The sequence below is a fragment of the Pinus tabuliformis genome, chromosome X (genome assembly GCF_031772625.1).
Source record: "Pinus tabuliformis cultivar Carrire ecotype Pingquan chromosome X, CPIR1, whole genome shotgun sequence".
Taxonomy (NCBI): Eukaryota; Viridiplantae; Streptophyta; class Pinopsida; order Pinales; family Pinaceae; genus Pinus; species Pinus tabuliformis.
In genome coordinates this window covers 1,528,745,567-1,528,759,363 of record NC_142308.1, presented here as the reverse complement: position 1 = coordinate 1,528,759,363, position 13,797 = coordinate 1,528,745,567, and the positions used below count along the sequence as shown (strand labels likewise).

Genomic DNA, 13,797 nt, shown 5'->3' with positions numbered 1-13,797 from the left:
CACCACTCAAGAGCAGAAAAAGTCTCTCGATCTTGAATTGCATGCATGCTCCCAAATGGACCAGTGTTGAGCGTATAGTTGCTCACCTGTCTCCGTACCAATGCAGCCTCCTCCTCATCAGGGATTAATTTACTCAATGCAGCCATATATTTTTCGTGAACCTCTCTATCTTGGTGTGGTTTTTTCCTGCTTCCCCCCCCAGGTGCTGGTGTTGAAAGCCATGATGGATGATAGTATTTAGGTGTCAAAACATATGCTAATGCATGCAATGGAATATTTAGAATTTCCCATCGGTTTTGCACCTCTACACGAATATAATTGTACAAGGTGGTATCTCTAGGCTCAACAATGTCTTTAATCTGCCCCAACATGCTATCCATTTGCTCATACACCTCCCCAATTACTGGTCGATCTGAATCTGCAAACTTGATCATGTAATAAATTGGTTTGGTGAATTGCAAAACATATTTAACCTGTGACCAAAAGTAACTGTCAAGAACAGTGTCCTTGACTGCATTAGCACCATCTGTGTCAGTGTTAATTTCATCCCATGTTTCAGCACACACCAGATTAGTTAAAGCTTGTCTCACCCTCACTAGCCGCCTAAAGGTGAGGTAATAACTAGCAAATCTTGTCTTTGCAATTTTAAGCAATTGCAACTTGGAGTAAGTGCCATAGAAGTAGTTTACCCTTGTATGCCCTGTGATGAATTTAATGAGCTGCTTCCCTTTCCTGTAAACCTCAGCAATCCACCCACAATCTTTGTGTTTCACAATATCATGCATCAAAAGGTTCAATGTGTGAACCAGGCACCCAGACCAAAAGATGTGTGGATGAGTACGCTCAATAATTTTTCCTGCTGCCTTACAATTTGCTGCATTATCTGTGATCACTTGAACCACATTATTCAGACCAACATCTTTGATTGATTTCAATAGGAGATCTGCAATGTTTTGTGCAGTTGCACTGATGGAGGAGGAGTCATGACATGCAATAAATACTGCACCACTAGAAGAAACACCAAGAACATTTATCAAATGTTGGTTTCTAATATTTGTCCACCCATCTGATACAATGGATACCCCAGAATCCACCCACTCATGTGTAAAATGTGTCAAAGCTCTTTGAACCTTAGCTTTTTCTCTTTCTAATAACACTGTTCTAGCTTTCTCATAGTTGGGGGCCTTGTATCCTTTTGGGGCTTCATTGATGGCCTTTACCATGTCATGCCAATAGGGAGAGCGAAGCACATTGAATGGTACACCGCAAGCACAAAGAAAACGGACTATCTTTCCATCCACATCATTCCTCCCAGCAACATTAAGGAAATCCCCTATTGTTCTTCTACCTCCAGAGGTTGCAGAAGTACCATGAGGAGATGGGCAACTACCAAATTTAGAGGTTGCACTTGATTCAGAATGAGTTTTTTGTTTCTTGTTTTTTTGTTGTGCAACCATCTCTATTTGGATGTATTTTCTTCTTTCTTCAGTTGAAATGTTTGGGCAAATTTGTACCCCCACAGAACCCTTTTTTTCATCACTGTCCAGCACCCCACAAAGATGCCTCTTCAGACGGGTATATGAACCACAATATGGTTTTCCTCCATGACAACCATGAGGGCACACAAATTTGTAAGATCCACCACCCTTTCCCCCATCAAGTTTGGTCACATAGTTCCACAAGGGTGTTGATGTACCTTTCCCATCTTGTGCTTCAGTGTCCCCTTCAAGTTCATCCCCTTCCTCTTCAAACCCTTCCTCCTCATCATACATTGGGTCACTACTATTAGGACCAAGTTCATCCCCTTCCTCTTCCCTTCTATTCCTCACCCTTGCCATCATTAAAACAAGAGTGGAATGATACATAGAAGCCAAAAGAACACCATCTTGGAATATGGATATAGGTGGTGTGGAATGATACATAGAAGCCAAAAGAACACCATCTTGGAATATGGATATAGGTGGTGGACAACCTGTAAATAAAGGAGCAAGTAGAAACAATGGGAAAGAGTAGGAGAGGGAGGAGAAAAATACAATTTTTTTTTCAAAAAAACAAGGGAGTTTGGGGTTTGAACTTATCTCTTTAGCTCTTGTAGATGAAGTCCTCCAAGTTCTTGCTCCAAGCTCCTCCTCCTTCTCCTAGCTCCTTCTTCTTCACTCCTCCAAGCTCTTCTCTCTTCTCCTCTCCTTTCCTCTCTTCTCTTCTCCTCTCCTCTCTTCTCTTCTCCAACTCTCATAAACTCAAAGTGAGAAAATGAGGAATGAATGGGAGCTTTATTCTTTTCATTCCTCACCCTAAACTCACCCTAACCCACCCCCTCAATGCTAAGTTAAGTTAACTTTAAAAAAAAATTAAAAAAAATGACGTATTTTTCCTTGCCCACGCGGTTTTGGAGGAAGCGCTCCGAAGCGCTGCGTGAAGCGCACGCTTCCGGGCCCGAAGCATGGCGCTTCGGAGGCCCGAAGCGCCATCCGAAGCGCGCTTCGGGGCCCACGCTTCATAAAAACCAGGAAGCGCATTAAAAAATCAGAATCGCGCTTCGGAAATTTTGGAATCGCGCTTCCTGGGGCGCTTCCGGAACGCTTCCGTACGGGGCGCGATTCCGGCCTAGGATCCGGGGGGGGCGCTTCCTGCAACTTTGATGGAGTCAATTACTTGCTTTAGATCTGTTGTCGCATAGATTGTCACGACAACGCTCAGACTGGGGGCTATCACCCTGATCCCCGATCTCTCCGTTTAAGCCTGTCTCTCGCGGCTAAGGGGGTAGACCCTATAGGAAAATGGATGACCAACTGTGAATCAGTTGGTTTGGGAGACACGAAAGGAAACCAACACTAAATAGATTTTATCAAATTAATAGACCAGTGCCTTATGGAGTTAATGTTTAAATGATTACTTACTAAATGTTGCAGAAATGCAAACCATGTAGAGCAATCATTTAAATTCAAATAACCCGAGCGAAGATTAACTTTTATCAAATGCGAGAAAATGCTTAACGGCTTAATGATACTCTAACAATTTAAAACTTCGAAAGATAAAGTTCGATGCACAACCACTTAATTTTTAAACGCTAACCAGATATCACATTCACACAGTTAATCTTCAGATGAACATTAAATCATATTAAACACTAATTCCCACATCAAAATTTTAGCCTCAACATAAAAGATGAAACCTAAGAAATTCCCGAGCCAAGACTGAAATTGGCAAAAAATTTCCCAAAATATTTTTATATTTTTCAGATAAAATAAAATTTTAAAACTAAAAAAAAATCTAAATGATACTAAATCTAAACTATAAGAAAACAATTTCTTTATGCTTTTTTAAAGTTTTATAATTTTTATGAATTTTTTATATTTTTAAAACAAAACTTAAAATTAAAATCTAAACTAAAACTAAAGCAAAACAAAACTTGAAAATTTAAAAAAAAATCGAAAATCTATCTAAACACTAAATTCTAAACTACATAAAATCAAAAGTAAAAAACTAAGGACTAAAACTTTTTATGCTTTTTATGCTTTTATAATTTTTTATGATTTTTAAATTTTAAATTCAAAATGAAACAAAAATGAAATCTAATCTAAAACTAACGTAATCTATAGAAACTAAAGCAACCCCTTTTTTATGTTTTTTTTTTTTTTATAATTTTTTTTTTTGGATTTATAAAAAAAAGGAACAGAACTAAAATTAAATGTATCTAAAGCTAAAACTAAAAGCTAAAGCTAAAACTAAAAGCTAAGTTAAGCAAGTTCAAAACTTAATAAAAAAAAATAATTTAGAGTAACAAAACAAACTAAACGTTGTATTTTTATTTTTTTATTATATCAAAAATAAACTAAGGATCTAATCCTAAAGCGAAACTAAAACTTAAAATTAAAACCTAAAATGTATCTACGTTAAACTTTATGCAATTAAAAAACCTAAAAATTGAATTTTCTGCCTATGCATATGTACAAAAAAGTGTTGCTTTGCCTGTCGTATGGTGTTTGCAGATCGATCGTGGAGAATTTGACGGCAGCAGACGCGTTTTGCAGATGGAGGCGTGGGAAATTGAACAGCAGGCAGCGTATTGGATTATGAGGAAAATACGCAGCTTCGAGCAGCAATGGAGATTGCGTGAGGAAGAAAGGATTGACGCAGGTTTAGTGGCTTGCTGAGAAAGGCGTGTGCAGGATCAGTGGAAGAAAATCGATGGACTGTGGTTTTGAGAAACAGATTTGCCTGAGGGAAATATGCAAAATGACTGCGTAAGGGAGGAAAACACGCAGATCTGGGCATTCAACGGTGGAATGTGAGTGTGGGCTGCTGTTGTTGTGAAGATTTGCTTGATGGCAGCAGAAAGAGGAGAAAACGCAGGGCAGAAATAAAGACTGCGTGCTGGGCAAGAGGGAAAACGCAGGAAAAGGCCACGATCTTTTTTATAAATGGATTCGAGGGAGATGGACGGTGTGTGGAGCAGCAGAAGCATGGACGTAGTATGGGAGCCACACAAAAAAAAATCGGATTGCCCACAGAAAAATTTGAAATTTTTCCTGTAATAAAAATGAAACCTGTAGACAGCAAATCTGAAGAAACTGATCAGAAAACAAATGGCCGAAAAACCCTTTTAAAATTTATCAGGACTCTTGAAATTTTGGATCAACTGCTTCAGATTGTGAAAACCCCACACAATTTTTAAAATCTGTACCTGCAACTTGTAAAAACAAAAAAAACAGAAGTAAAATGTGCCAAAAATAAACTGAAAAACCCTAAAACCAGCTAAACAATTTACAGTATTTACAAATCTAAGGCTCTTTAGCAGCCAGATTTGTCAATAATCACAGTAGTATTTTCAGAATATAAGTTTAATGTGAGATACTTCAGAAAACCCTGCATGCATTCATAAAAAATTTCAAATGATAAGCTCGGGGTCAAGAACTGGCTGGGCTCTTCAAGAAAACACAATCCGGGAGTTGGCTGGTTCAGCCGAGAACTTCCCCTAACGCCCGGTAATCTAAAAAAAAGGATTTCCTGCACAGCTTAAAATCAACCATTAACATAGAGGGAGAAAACAATAGTGAAACCCAGATCAAATGGAGATACTTGCCACTATATTTCAGAATCTAAACCATCATTCAAACCCCAAAGATCAGACAAGATACCTGTGCCTAGATCAATCTTCATTAAGCTACCATCAATGGCTGAAAATAAAATTATTCAGAAAAATAAAACAATCTTACATCATTTCCAGAAGAGTAATGCCAGCAAGATTTTTAACCCCAAAGTCTTTCTTTATTGCACAAAAAATGACTACAAGAGAGCTTTCTTTAGCACCAGACTCTCAGATCTAATCTGATCTCAAATGACCCCTAGCACCCTATTTAAAGGAAAAATTCCCAACGGCTAGTTCGAGTGATCCATGTCAAAACGATCTCGACCGTTGATGAGGATCAAGATATCTCTTAATCTCATCCGTCGAATTTTTAATGCATTAAAAAATTGAAATTCTGCATTTATTTACTGAAAAATACTATTTTATTATTTTTTAAGTGTTTATTTTATTTTATTATTTATTTTTATTATTATTATTATTTTTAATTTTCAATTTTTTTAATTTTTATATATTTTTTTAATTTATTTTTTAAATGGATCCTCGAACTTAGCCTTTGGAAAAATCACCTAGGACCTAGGACTTAGGACTTATGAGGGGATTAAAACATTTTCTAACCCTCAAGACACTTTACATCATGACTTTTACAACGTCAAAGGGGAAAACCCATTTGACATAGACCCTCATAGACCACCCAGTTTTGCGACCAAATATAATCTAGCAGATCAACACACTAGGATTCTCCTAAGATTCTAATGACAAAATCCATTCCTGCTTTGGGGTTAGGCTGAAGGAAAACTCTGCCGATCATGGATCGGTGAGACAAAAAACCTTTTGGAACGTAGATTATCACTAGAAAATTAGGTCCACCTAGGCAATTTACATACATGACTCATATCTGCTAAGATTATTTACAATTCACACATGCAGACTGGGTTTACAACATAGTATGATCAAGTTGACGATGATTGTCGAATGGCACAGACATGTCGATCAAGCGCTATCCCTTTTTGCGAAGAAAAGGGGATGTACTGCTACGGGTAGTTGACACGTAGTGGTCAACAAGATCAATTGAATAACCAAATTATCGAATGAAAAATCACAGCTTAGGTGCTTTGCTAATCTATATGAAATGCAAACCTTATTATCTAGGTGAGATGCACAATCTTGGTTTATTTTAATTATATGCCTAGCTAAATGTACCCCTTAATCCTTATCTATTTTGAGACTAGTCTCAAAAGTAGGTTGTAGAGAGAATTCAAGGCGAAGCAAGCAAAGGCTTGGTTAATGATACCTCCCCTTGAAATCTAACGTACCTGATGCCTCTGGCGCTTGCAGAGACTGCGTCTCTGAGTACTACAAGGTCATCGTTTTAACCACTAGAGAGGGTTTAGCATTCGCAAGCTAAGAGATGAAGGGTGTTCTTATATCTCTATCAACCAAGCTTATGCTTGGAGGTAAATTAAATAATGCACAACTAGGCCTAGAATGTAATGCAAATTGATTCGAGTTATCTTGAGGTAAGATTGATTATGATCTTAAGTTCTTGGTTACGATTTATCTTATGACAAGGAGTACTTGACAATAAATGGAAGGCAATCTTAAACACAAGACGAAATGCTCAATTTCAATAGTGCTCAAAAGATATGCTAATGTAACCACAAGATAATTGCTGAAGTATTAGAAGCCAATAAATGCTCTTAGGAACAAATCAGTAATATGCCAAAGATAAATTTTTCATCCACAATAGATATTAACCAGTTTAACCGTGAACAATAAATCTAATGACAATGACAAATAAGTAATTAGAGCACTTATCCACTTAGAACAATTATCCAAGGTTCTTCGAGAGACAATACAATGAACGATTGCTTAAGAGTTTGACAATTAGATTATTAATGTTCTCAACACTATTAGCAAATCTCCAAGTTATGCCAACCAATTATCACAATGCCAAATTTAATGTGTAGCAATTAGATCTTAATGTGTTTGTGAGAGAACAAGAGATGCCAATATCCAAATCCAATGACATATTAGACAATATTAACCATTCAAGATGCTATTAGATCTTAGGATTCGGTGCTTGTGTGAATGAGCTTATTAAGTGCAAATTTGAAACTTCAGAGATTATGGAACTCACAAGAAAACACAAAGTTAGATCTCTTGAACAATAGAAGCAATATAGCAACTAAACCAATGGTAAGTTCACTTCAAAATCCAATGTCACCAATGCTAGTTATCCTTTCCAAAATATGCTTTTAAGCAATTCAAGAAACATTAATGAGCAACAATTAAACTTTTTAGGACAACAATAGCTAATCTTATGCCAAATATGTTAAAACAGTCCCAAAATATCACTTCTTCTTGATTAAATGTGAGCACTTTAGATGAGAATGCAAACCATGAGAAATTGCCTATGAGTGCAATAAGATGCAAAAGATGAATGCTTATGCCACCGTTATATATCAGATGTAATGACGCACTTCAGATCAGTATGACAGTCATCCAAATTAATGAAATTTTCCCAATCAATAAATGCCCAATTCATGCAAGTGAATTAGATATGTGTTAGACAACTTATGAATGATTTTTAGGCCACTTAATTAGATAATTACCACTGTTATCAAATTTTTAGATGGCTGTAAGTGAAACAGTGAGGGAGTGAGGGTTTGAAGAAGCAAACCACTTAGCCTTTAGGCCTAGAAGATGGCTAGAAGACTTGCCCAAAACTTCTCCAATGGAGTGACCACATGCAACCACCAATGTTAGCTAAAAAATCACTTGAACATTGCTGCAACCAAATGTGTTAGCATAAAATTCCAATGGAAAACCCAAATCAGAGATAGATGAGACAAAGAGGCTCGTAGAAGGGTTAAGAAGGGCCTATAGGCCAACACTATGCTAGATGAGGGCAATGGCTATGGCTCAAGGCCAAGATAGGCTTGCGTTAGGGTTGAGGAAGGCTTTAGAGGCCTGCAACACCAAAGGAAAGGGTAGCGGATGAGGAAAGGAGGTCACAGAGGAGGGCTAGAGGCTAGCCGAGGTAACGAGAGAGGCCTTAAGGCCTGCGGTAGGGCTAAGGCAGCCCTAAAAGGGTTCCGGCCTAGGGCTTGACCCCCCTAGAGACCCACGACTGGAGGCCTAATCATGGCTGCGGCCCACCCTTAAGGCTGCCGGCAAGGGTAGCGGGGCCCAAGACAAGGGTTTCTAAGGCCAAACAAGGGCAGCAACTCAATCAGAAGGGAAAGAAATGCCGCAGCTTTGTCAAGGGAGGTCAACGCATGGCCTAGAAGGCCTAAAAAAACTTATCAAACCCCTGCAAAAATTCAAATTATGCTTCAGATCTCAAAAATTGCCAAAATTCACCATGAAAATCGCAACAATGGCTAGCAGCGTCTTTCTTTGCTTGGGTGTTGAGCTTGGAGGAGAAATAGAGGGTGGATCTTGCCTTCCTAAGCCTAGACCCACATTTAAAAAACCCCAACGAAACTTTTCAGAGGCTAGAAAGTTAGAAACCCTTCCAAAATTTTAGATTTGCCTTGACGAATCACCTGCACAAATGAAAGCAAATTTTTTCGAAAACCCCAAATATATACAAAATTCAAAATAAACCCCAAATCCCAACTATTGCAAAACAAGGGTTAGAAAAAATATTTTACAATAATTATTTTACAAAACTATATATACAAAATTTTACAAATATACAATGCTTGTAAAATAAAATGTTTGAGAAAATAATTTTTTGAATAATGGCAATGGATGAATGTGACTTTTGAAAGTTAGAGTATTTGCGACAATCTTCAGCGAAGTAAGAATACCATATAAATTTCCCGGAGACCAAACAAGGTCAGCCCTTGCCCACAATCTATGAACTTGGAGCCCAAGGGCTAGTGTACCTATAGATCTCTATAATCTTTCTCAAGAAAAATCTTAGATCATATAGTGAATCAGATCACATATGATAAATCCAAAATTTACCAATAGAATGCTCCTATCATTGACGAATGAAATAACAATTTATATAGCACTGAAGCACAATATAGGATTAGCACATACCTGGCACGTACCACAGATCAATGAGACAAGGACACCATGAACTGAACCTTAAAGTCTTTTATTATGATATCAAATGTTCCCAGTAGAGCAATGGTTCACTACTAGCATTACAAATTTACATAGCCCAAAACCATAGTAATCATGACTTGAGAAGCAAACGACTTCTAATTTATAGAGAAACCCTGGAAGTGGAAAATAAGGGTTAGTTGGCTTGACTCCCGTCAAAATAATCTCGACCGTTGATAATTGCTTGGTGATCTTTTAATCTCTATTGTCAAAAATATTTATTTTTAGAAAATTTCGAATTTTTCATAAAACCCATTTTTTATAAATCCAAAAATTAAGTTTTGGATTAATTTCCTCAAATTTTGAGTTTGACTTAACCACCAAGGTCCAAGGGCTTATTTTTTCTTTAAAAATCCAGTTTTTTCTTGGTGGGGAACCTAAAAAAATTGACTTCTTTTTGACCCACGAAACTTTTGGTCTTTTTCCACTAGGAGAAAATTAATTTCTTTGAAATTAATTTTGACTCTAAATTAATTAATTTTCTGTCTTAGGATTTAATTTATAATTTTAGCCAGAAAATTTAATTAATTGACACGAGAGGATTAATTAGTTTTTCCATCCTCAAATATTTTAGCCATGGTGTCTATAAGTATGAGGGACCATGCACTAAATATTTTTTACATCAGATATTAGAAATTCAACCCTCAAAGGGGGAATACACCTATACAAATAGACCCTCAAAATAATTTCCCAATTCTGCGACACAATATGATCTAGTAGACCAAGTGTTGTAATAAAATAATTTTTCCAAATAGATTAAATTATTCCCAAGCCACTTTTACAAAGACTTGATATAACACTAGGACTGACCTAAGACCTTATCAATTAATTCCACCTTAGTTTTGGAGTTTAAGCTAGAGGAAAAACTTTGCTGATTATCCGTGTTTAGAAACATAGATAATGCAGTGAGGTTAAAAAACCTCCTAGGATGAAATTCGTCTCCAAAATCATGTTGGAATTTCTAAGTATCACTGTTAGAAATCCTTCCTGTACTTTCTGATTTATTTCTTCCTACTTGTTCTATTAATTAACAAGTTCTTTACCATGTAAATACTGAAAATAAATACAAGTACAGTCTCAACACATACAGATCATCAACTGAAGGAAGAACAAGCACACAAGTGACACCATTATTTTTGGACTAATGTCCCCCGGAAAAACACAATGCGGGGAAACCGATGCAACTATCTGAAGATTTTATTATTTAGTAGTTTCAGAAAACAATCTGGGTGCTAGAAATGGCTCACCCAACAGAGAATTCCCTCGGCAGTAGTACCTCTCAGAAGGAGAGATATCAACCCCAATCGGCCCCACAAAATCTCCCAGCATCAACCTCTAGGATCTGCATCAGCCTCTCTGGCCCAGCGTCAGCCTCTCTGGGCTTTGCGTCAACCTCTGGAGCCTCTGCGTCTCCTATGCTGGCCCTCTCAGGCTTTGCGTAGTTCCTGGCTGCCTCTGCATGGCCTCTAGCTGCTTCTGTGTGGTCTCTAGCTGGCTCTGCGTCAACCCTCTCCCGACTTCTGCGCTGATGCTCCTGGTACTATCTCCGCCTTTCTGCTACTGCATTCACTGCCCCTCAGTTGCAACTCTAATCACTCCTCCAATTTCCTCAGCAAGCCCCACCCCAGAAAATCGAATTCTTGATCAACTCAATGTGTTCACCAAGTGACCCTCAAGCCTCCTCTTATACTTTTCTCGTTGACAATTAACGGCCGAGATTAAGTCCCTAATCAACGATTAAGATTAGTTCTGTCTTGATCCATGACTTTTGGACCATTCTAACTCCGTTATATATTAATTCACATTCATATTTTATTTTTCTTAAGTTTAGAACTTTAGACTTAAGGACTCCATTAAAAATATTAATTATTTTAATTTATCCCAAATTGGTTAGATTTTGCCCAAACCATTTCTGGGTATTGGAGATCTCATGTGCTTTAGCCTCTGCACCAATTTTCGTGGCTAGAGCACATCCGATGATACCCCAAATCAACAAATCAAAGACTTACCTAGGTGTTGTTACAAAATTAAATGGTCATACTAGCATCATTTACATTCAACTTGCAGAAATTGAGTTTACAATGATACGAAACTTTGTTGGCTGATGATTCAGAACTTTGGGAAATTTTGTACACTGCTTCGTTGGAGTGACCCTCAAGCCTCCTCTTATACTTTTCTCGTTAACAATTCAATGGCCGAGATTAAGTCCCTAATCAACGACTAAGATTAGATCTGTCTTCATCCATGACTTTTGGACCATTCTAACTCCGTTTTATATTGATTCACATTCATATTTTATTTTCCCTAAGTTTAGACTTAAGGACTCCATTAAAAATATTAATTATTTTAATATCTCCCAAATTGGTTAGATTCTGCCCAAACCATTTTTGGGTATTGGAGATCTCATGTGCTTTAGCCTCTCCACCAATTTTCGTGGCTAGAGCACATCCAATGCTACCCTAAATCAACAAATCAAAGACTTACCTAGGTGTTACAAACTTAAATGGTCATACTAGCATCATTTACATTCAACTTGCAGAAATTGAGTTTACAATGATACGAAACTTTGCTGGCTGATGATTCAGAACTTTGGAAAATTTTGTACACTGCTTCCTTGGACTTGTGACAAAATGAGTGCAACAAGCGGCACATTAGTGACCAATGAAGACAAGGTTCCAACAATTTCCACGTGGCATGTGTAAGAGGTGTCGAAGTGTCAACAAACAGCCCCAAAAATGACTAGGGAGTTGTGCTCAACACATCAGAATATGTCATGTGCCTCTAACAACATGGACTGGTTTAGGAAATGTGAAAGTCCCCAAAAATCAGAATGCAACCAGCCCGTAAAGGAGGTCTATGTGATGCCACAAACTGCTTTGCTGACCAAGAATTTTAGTATAGTTACCCCTGCTGAAAGGAGGGGTAACAGCTCCAAAATTAAAATCCTCCAAAAGCAACCTGCTTGGGCAGGATTTTCAAAACTGGGACAATCCTCATGTTGTACAAGATGTAACACCTCCCAAACCTGCACTTCAAGTTATAAGGCCTTGAAAACAAATGCAACAGTAGGGGCACTCAGGAGGGTTACCCAATGCCACATTTCCTCTGGCACAAAAGAGCAACCCAAAGAAGTCCTATGATGTTCTTTGTTATAAGTGATTGAATGTATAAATTGACGTCACTTTAGTTGGGTGATGGAATTAGGATAAGATTCAAGAGGTTTTGGTTCAAAGTTGAGTGGAGGTGTGATTAGTCTTTTGACAGCATGCACTAATTAACCAAATAGCATTCACCAATATGCAGAAATAAACAAAGGGCCTTTTCAAAGGTTTGCCCTATAAAAGGATTACCAATCAGCTATTGAGATGTGTGTTCATGAACAAATAAAGATAGCAGCAACCTCTTAGAGATTAGAAATGACAGCAACGAAACAATATATCGATTAATAATGAACAACAAGGGAGTGTTTAGCCTCAACGTACAAGAGATAAGGAGGGTCTGACCTCAATGTTAATTCTTCTTTATAGAGCAAAATTGGCCTTATACAAAAGGTCTTTAAAATAGATAGAATTCAGCCATGAACGATGAAAGGAAGGTGATGAACCTTACCTAGAATAAACCCTTAACCTGCCTTATGCTAGCTAGATATTCAACTAAGCCATGGAACTTCTTCACATATCTTTTGCACCCTTTCACAACTCCTTCTAGTATTTATAGTCTTCATCCTTATCTTCAATCCTAGTTATGGCACTGTCTTGAGGAGCTCCTTCCCCTTCCTTGATGGTGCTTGAGGTGACACTTGTCAAGCTTGTAGATTAAGCTGCACCTCCCAAGAGGACAATTTCAGCCCCAATGCACGTTTTCCTCAATAGTTCTCATTAATGAGATATTTCTCCTTTGACTTGTAACTTATACTTTCTTCTTTTTGGACTATGGCTATCTTTTTTTTCTATTGAAATTTTTCTTTAGGTTTTGGCTTCTTTAACTAACGCCTACCTCATCGATATCAAACACAATTTTTTGAATATGCCATTTTTCCTTTTAAGCTCAAGCACTTCTTCATTAAGGATCGTTATTGCCTTCTAAACTTGTCGACCATGCTAATGTTGTGGAGATTGACTAGGTCAAAGTTCATTTATGCTCATCCATACTAGGGCATTCTCTTTTGGGTGCATCAAAATCTCTTCTTCATAACAATTTATCTTCTTGTTTTTGCCAAAACTAGTTCTCCTTGAATTTGGAATGCTCTATTTCTTGTTTGGTTTTATATGAATCTAATTCCTGGTTCCTTTGTTGCAGAAAGTATTCAAGGGTTAGGAAGTGGACACTTGGATTAGCTGGAGGCAGAGATAAGATTGCAATTATTAGGGCTTCAGGAAGCATTAGCCGTGTAAGCAGTCGTTTCAATGTCTCAAGGAGTGGTATTGCTGGTGAACAATTTATCAAGAAGATTCGGGAAGTACGAGGTCTTTTATTTCTCCCCAACCTTTTTTACAGGTTCTTCTTTGAGTTTCTATTTATTCTTTAGTATTTCACTTTGTATATCCATTTTCTCTTATTTAAGATTACTGCATATATTCTCAGTC

General features: G+C 37.5%; 1 protein-coding gene across 4 annotated transcripts in view; it reads left to right on the top strand.

Annotated features, from left to right (window-relative positions):
- Positions 1-13,797, top strand: part of SPPA (signal peptide peptidase) — a 471,996-nt gene that overhangs the window by 220,993 nt on the left and 237,206 nt on the right. For 3 of the 4 annotated variants that reach the window (XM_089448936.1, XM_089448935.1, XM_089448938.1), the window contains one exon: positions 13,511-13,677. The exons of the other annotated variant lie outside the window; for it this stretch is intronic. In XM_089448936.1, coding sequence (XP_089305062.1) covers positions 13,511-13,677 — 167 coding nt within the window. The remainder of the gene's footprint in view (positions 1-13,510; positions 13,678-13,797) is intronic. 4 annotated transcript variants of the gene reach the window in all.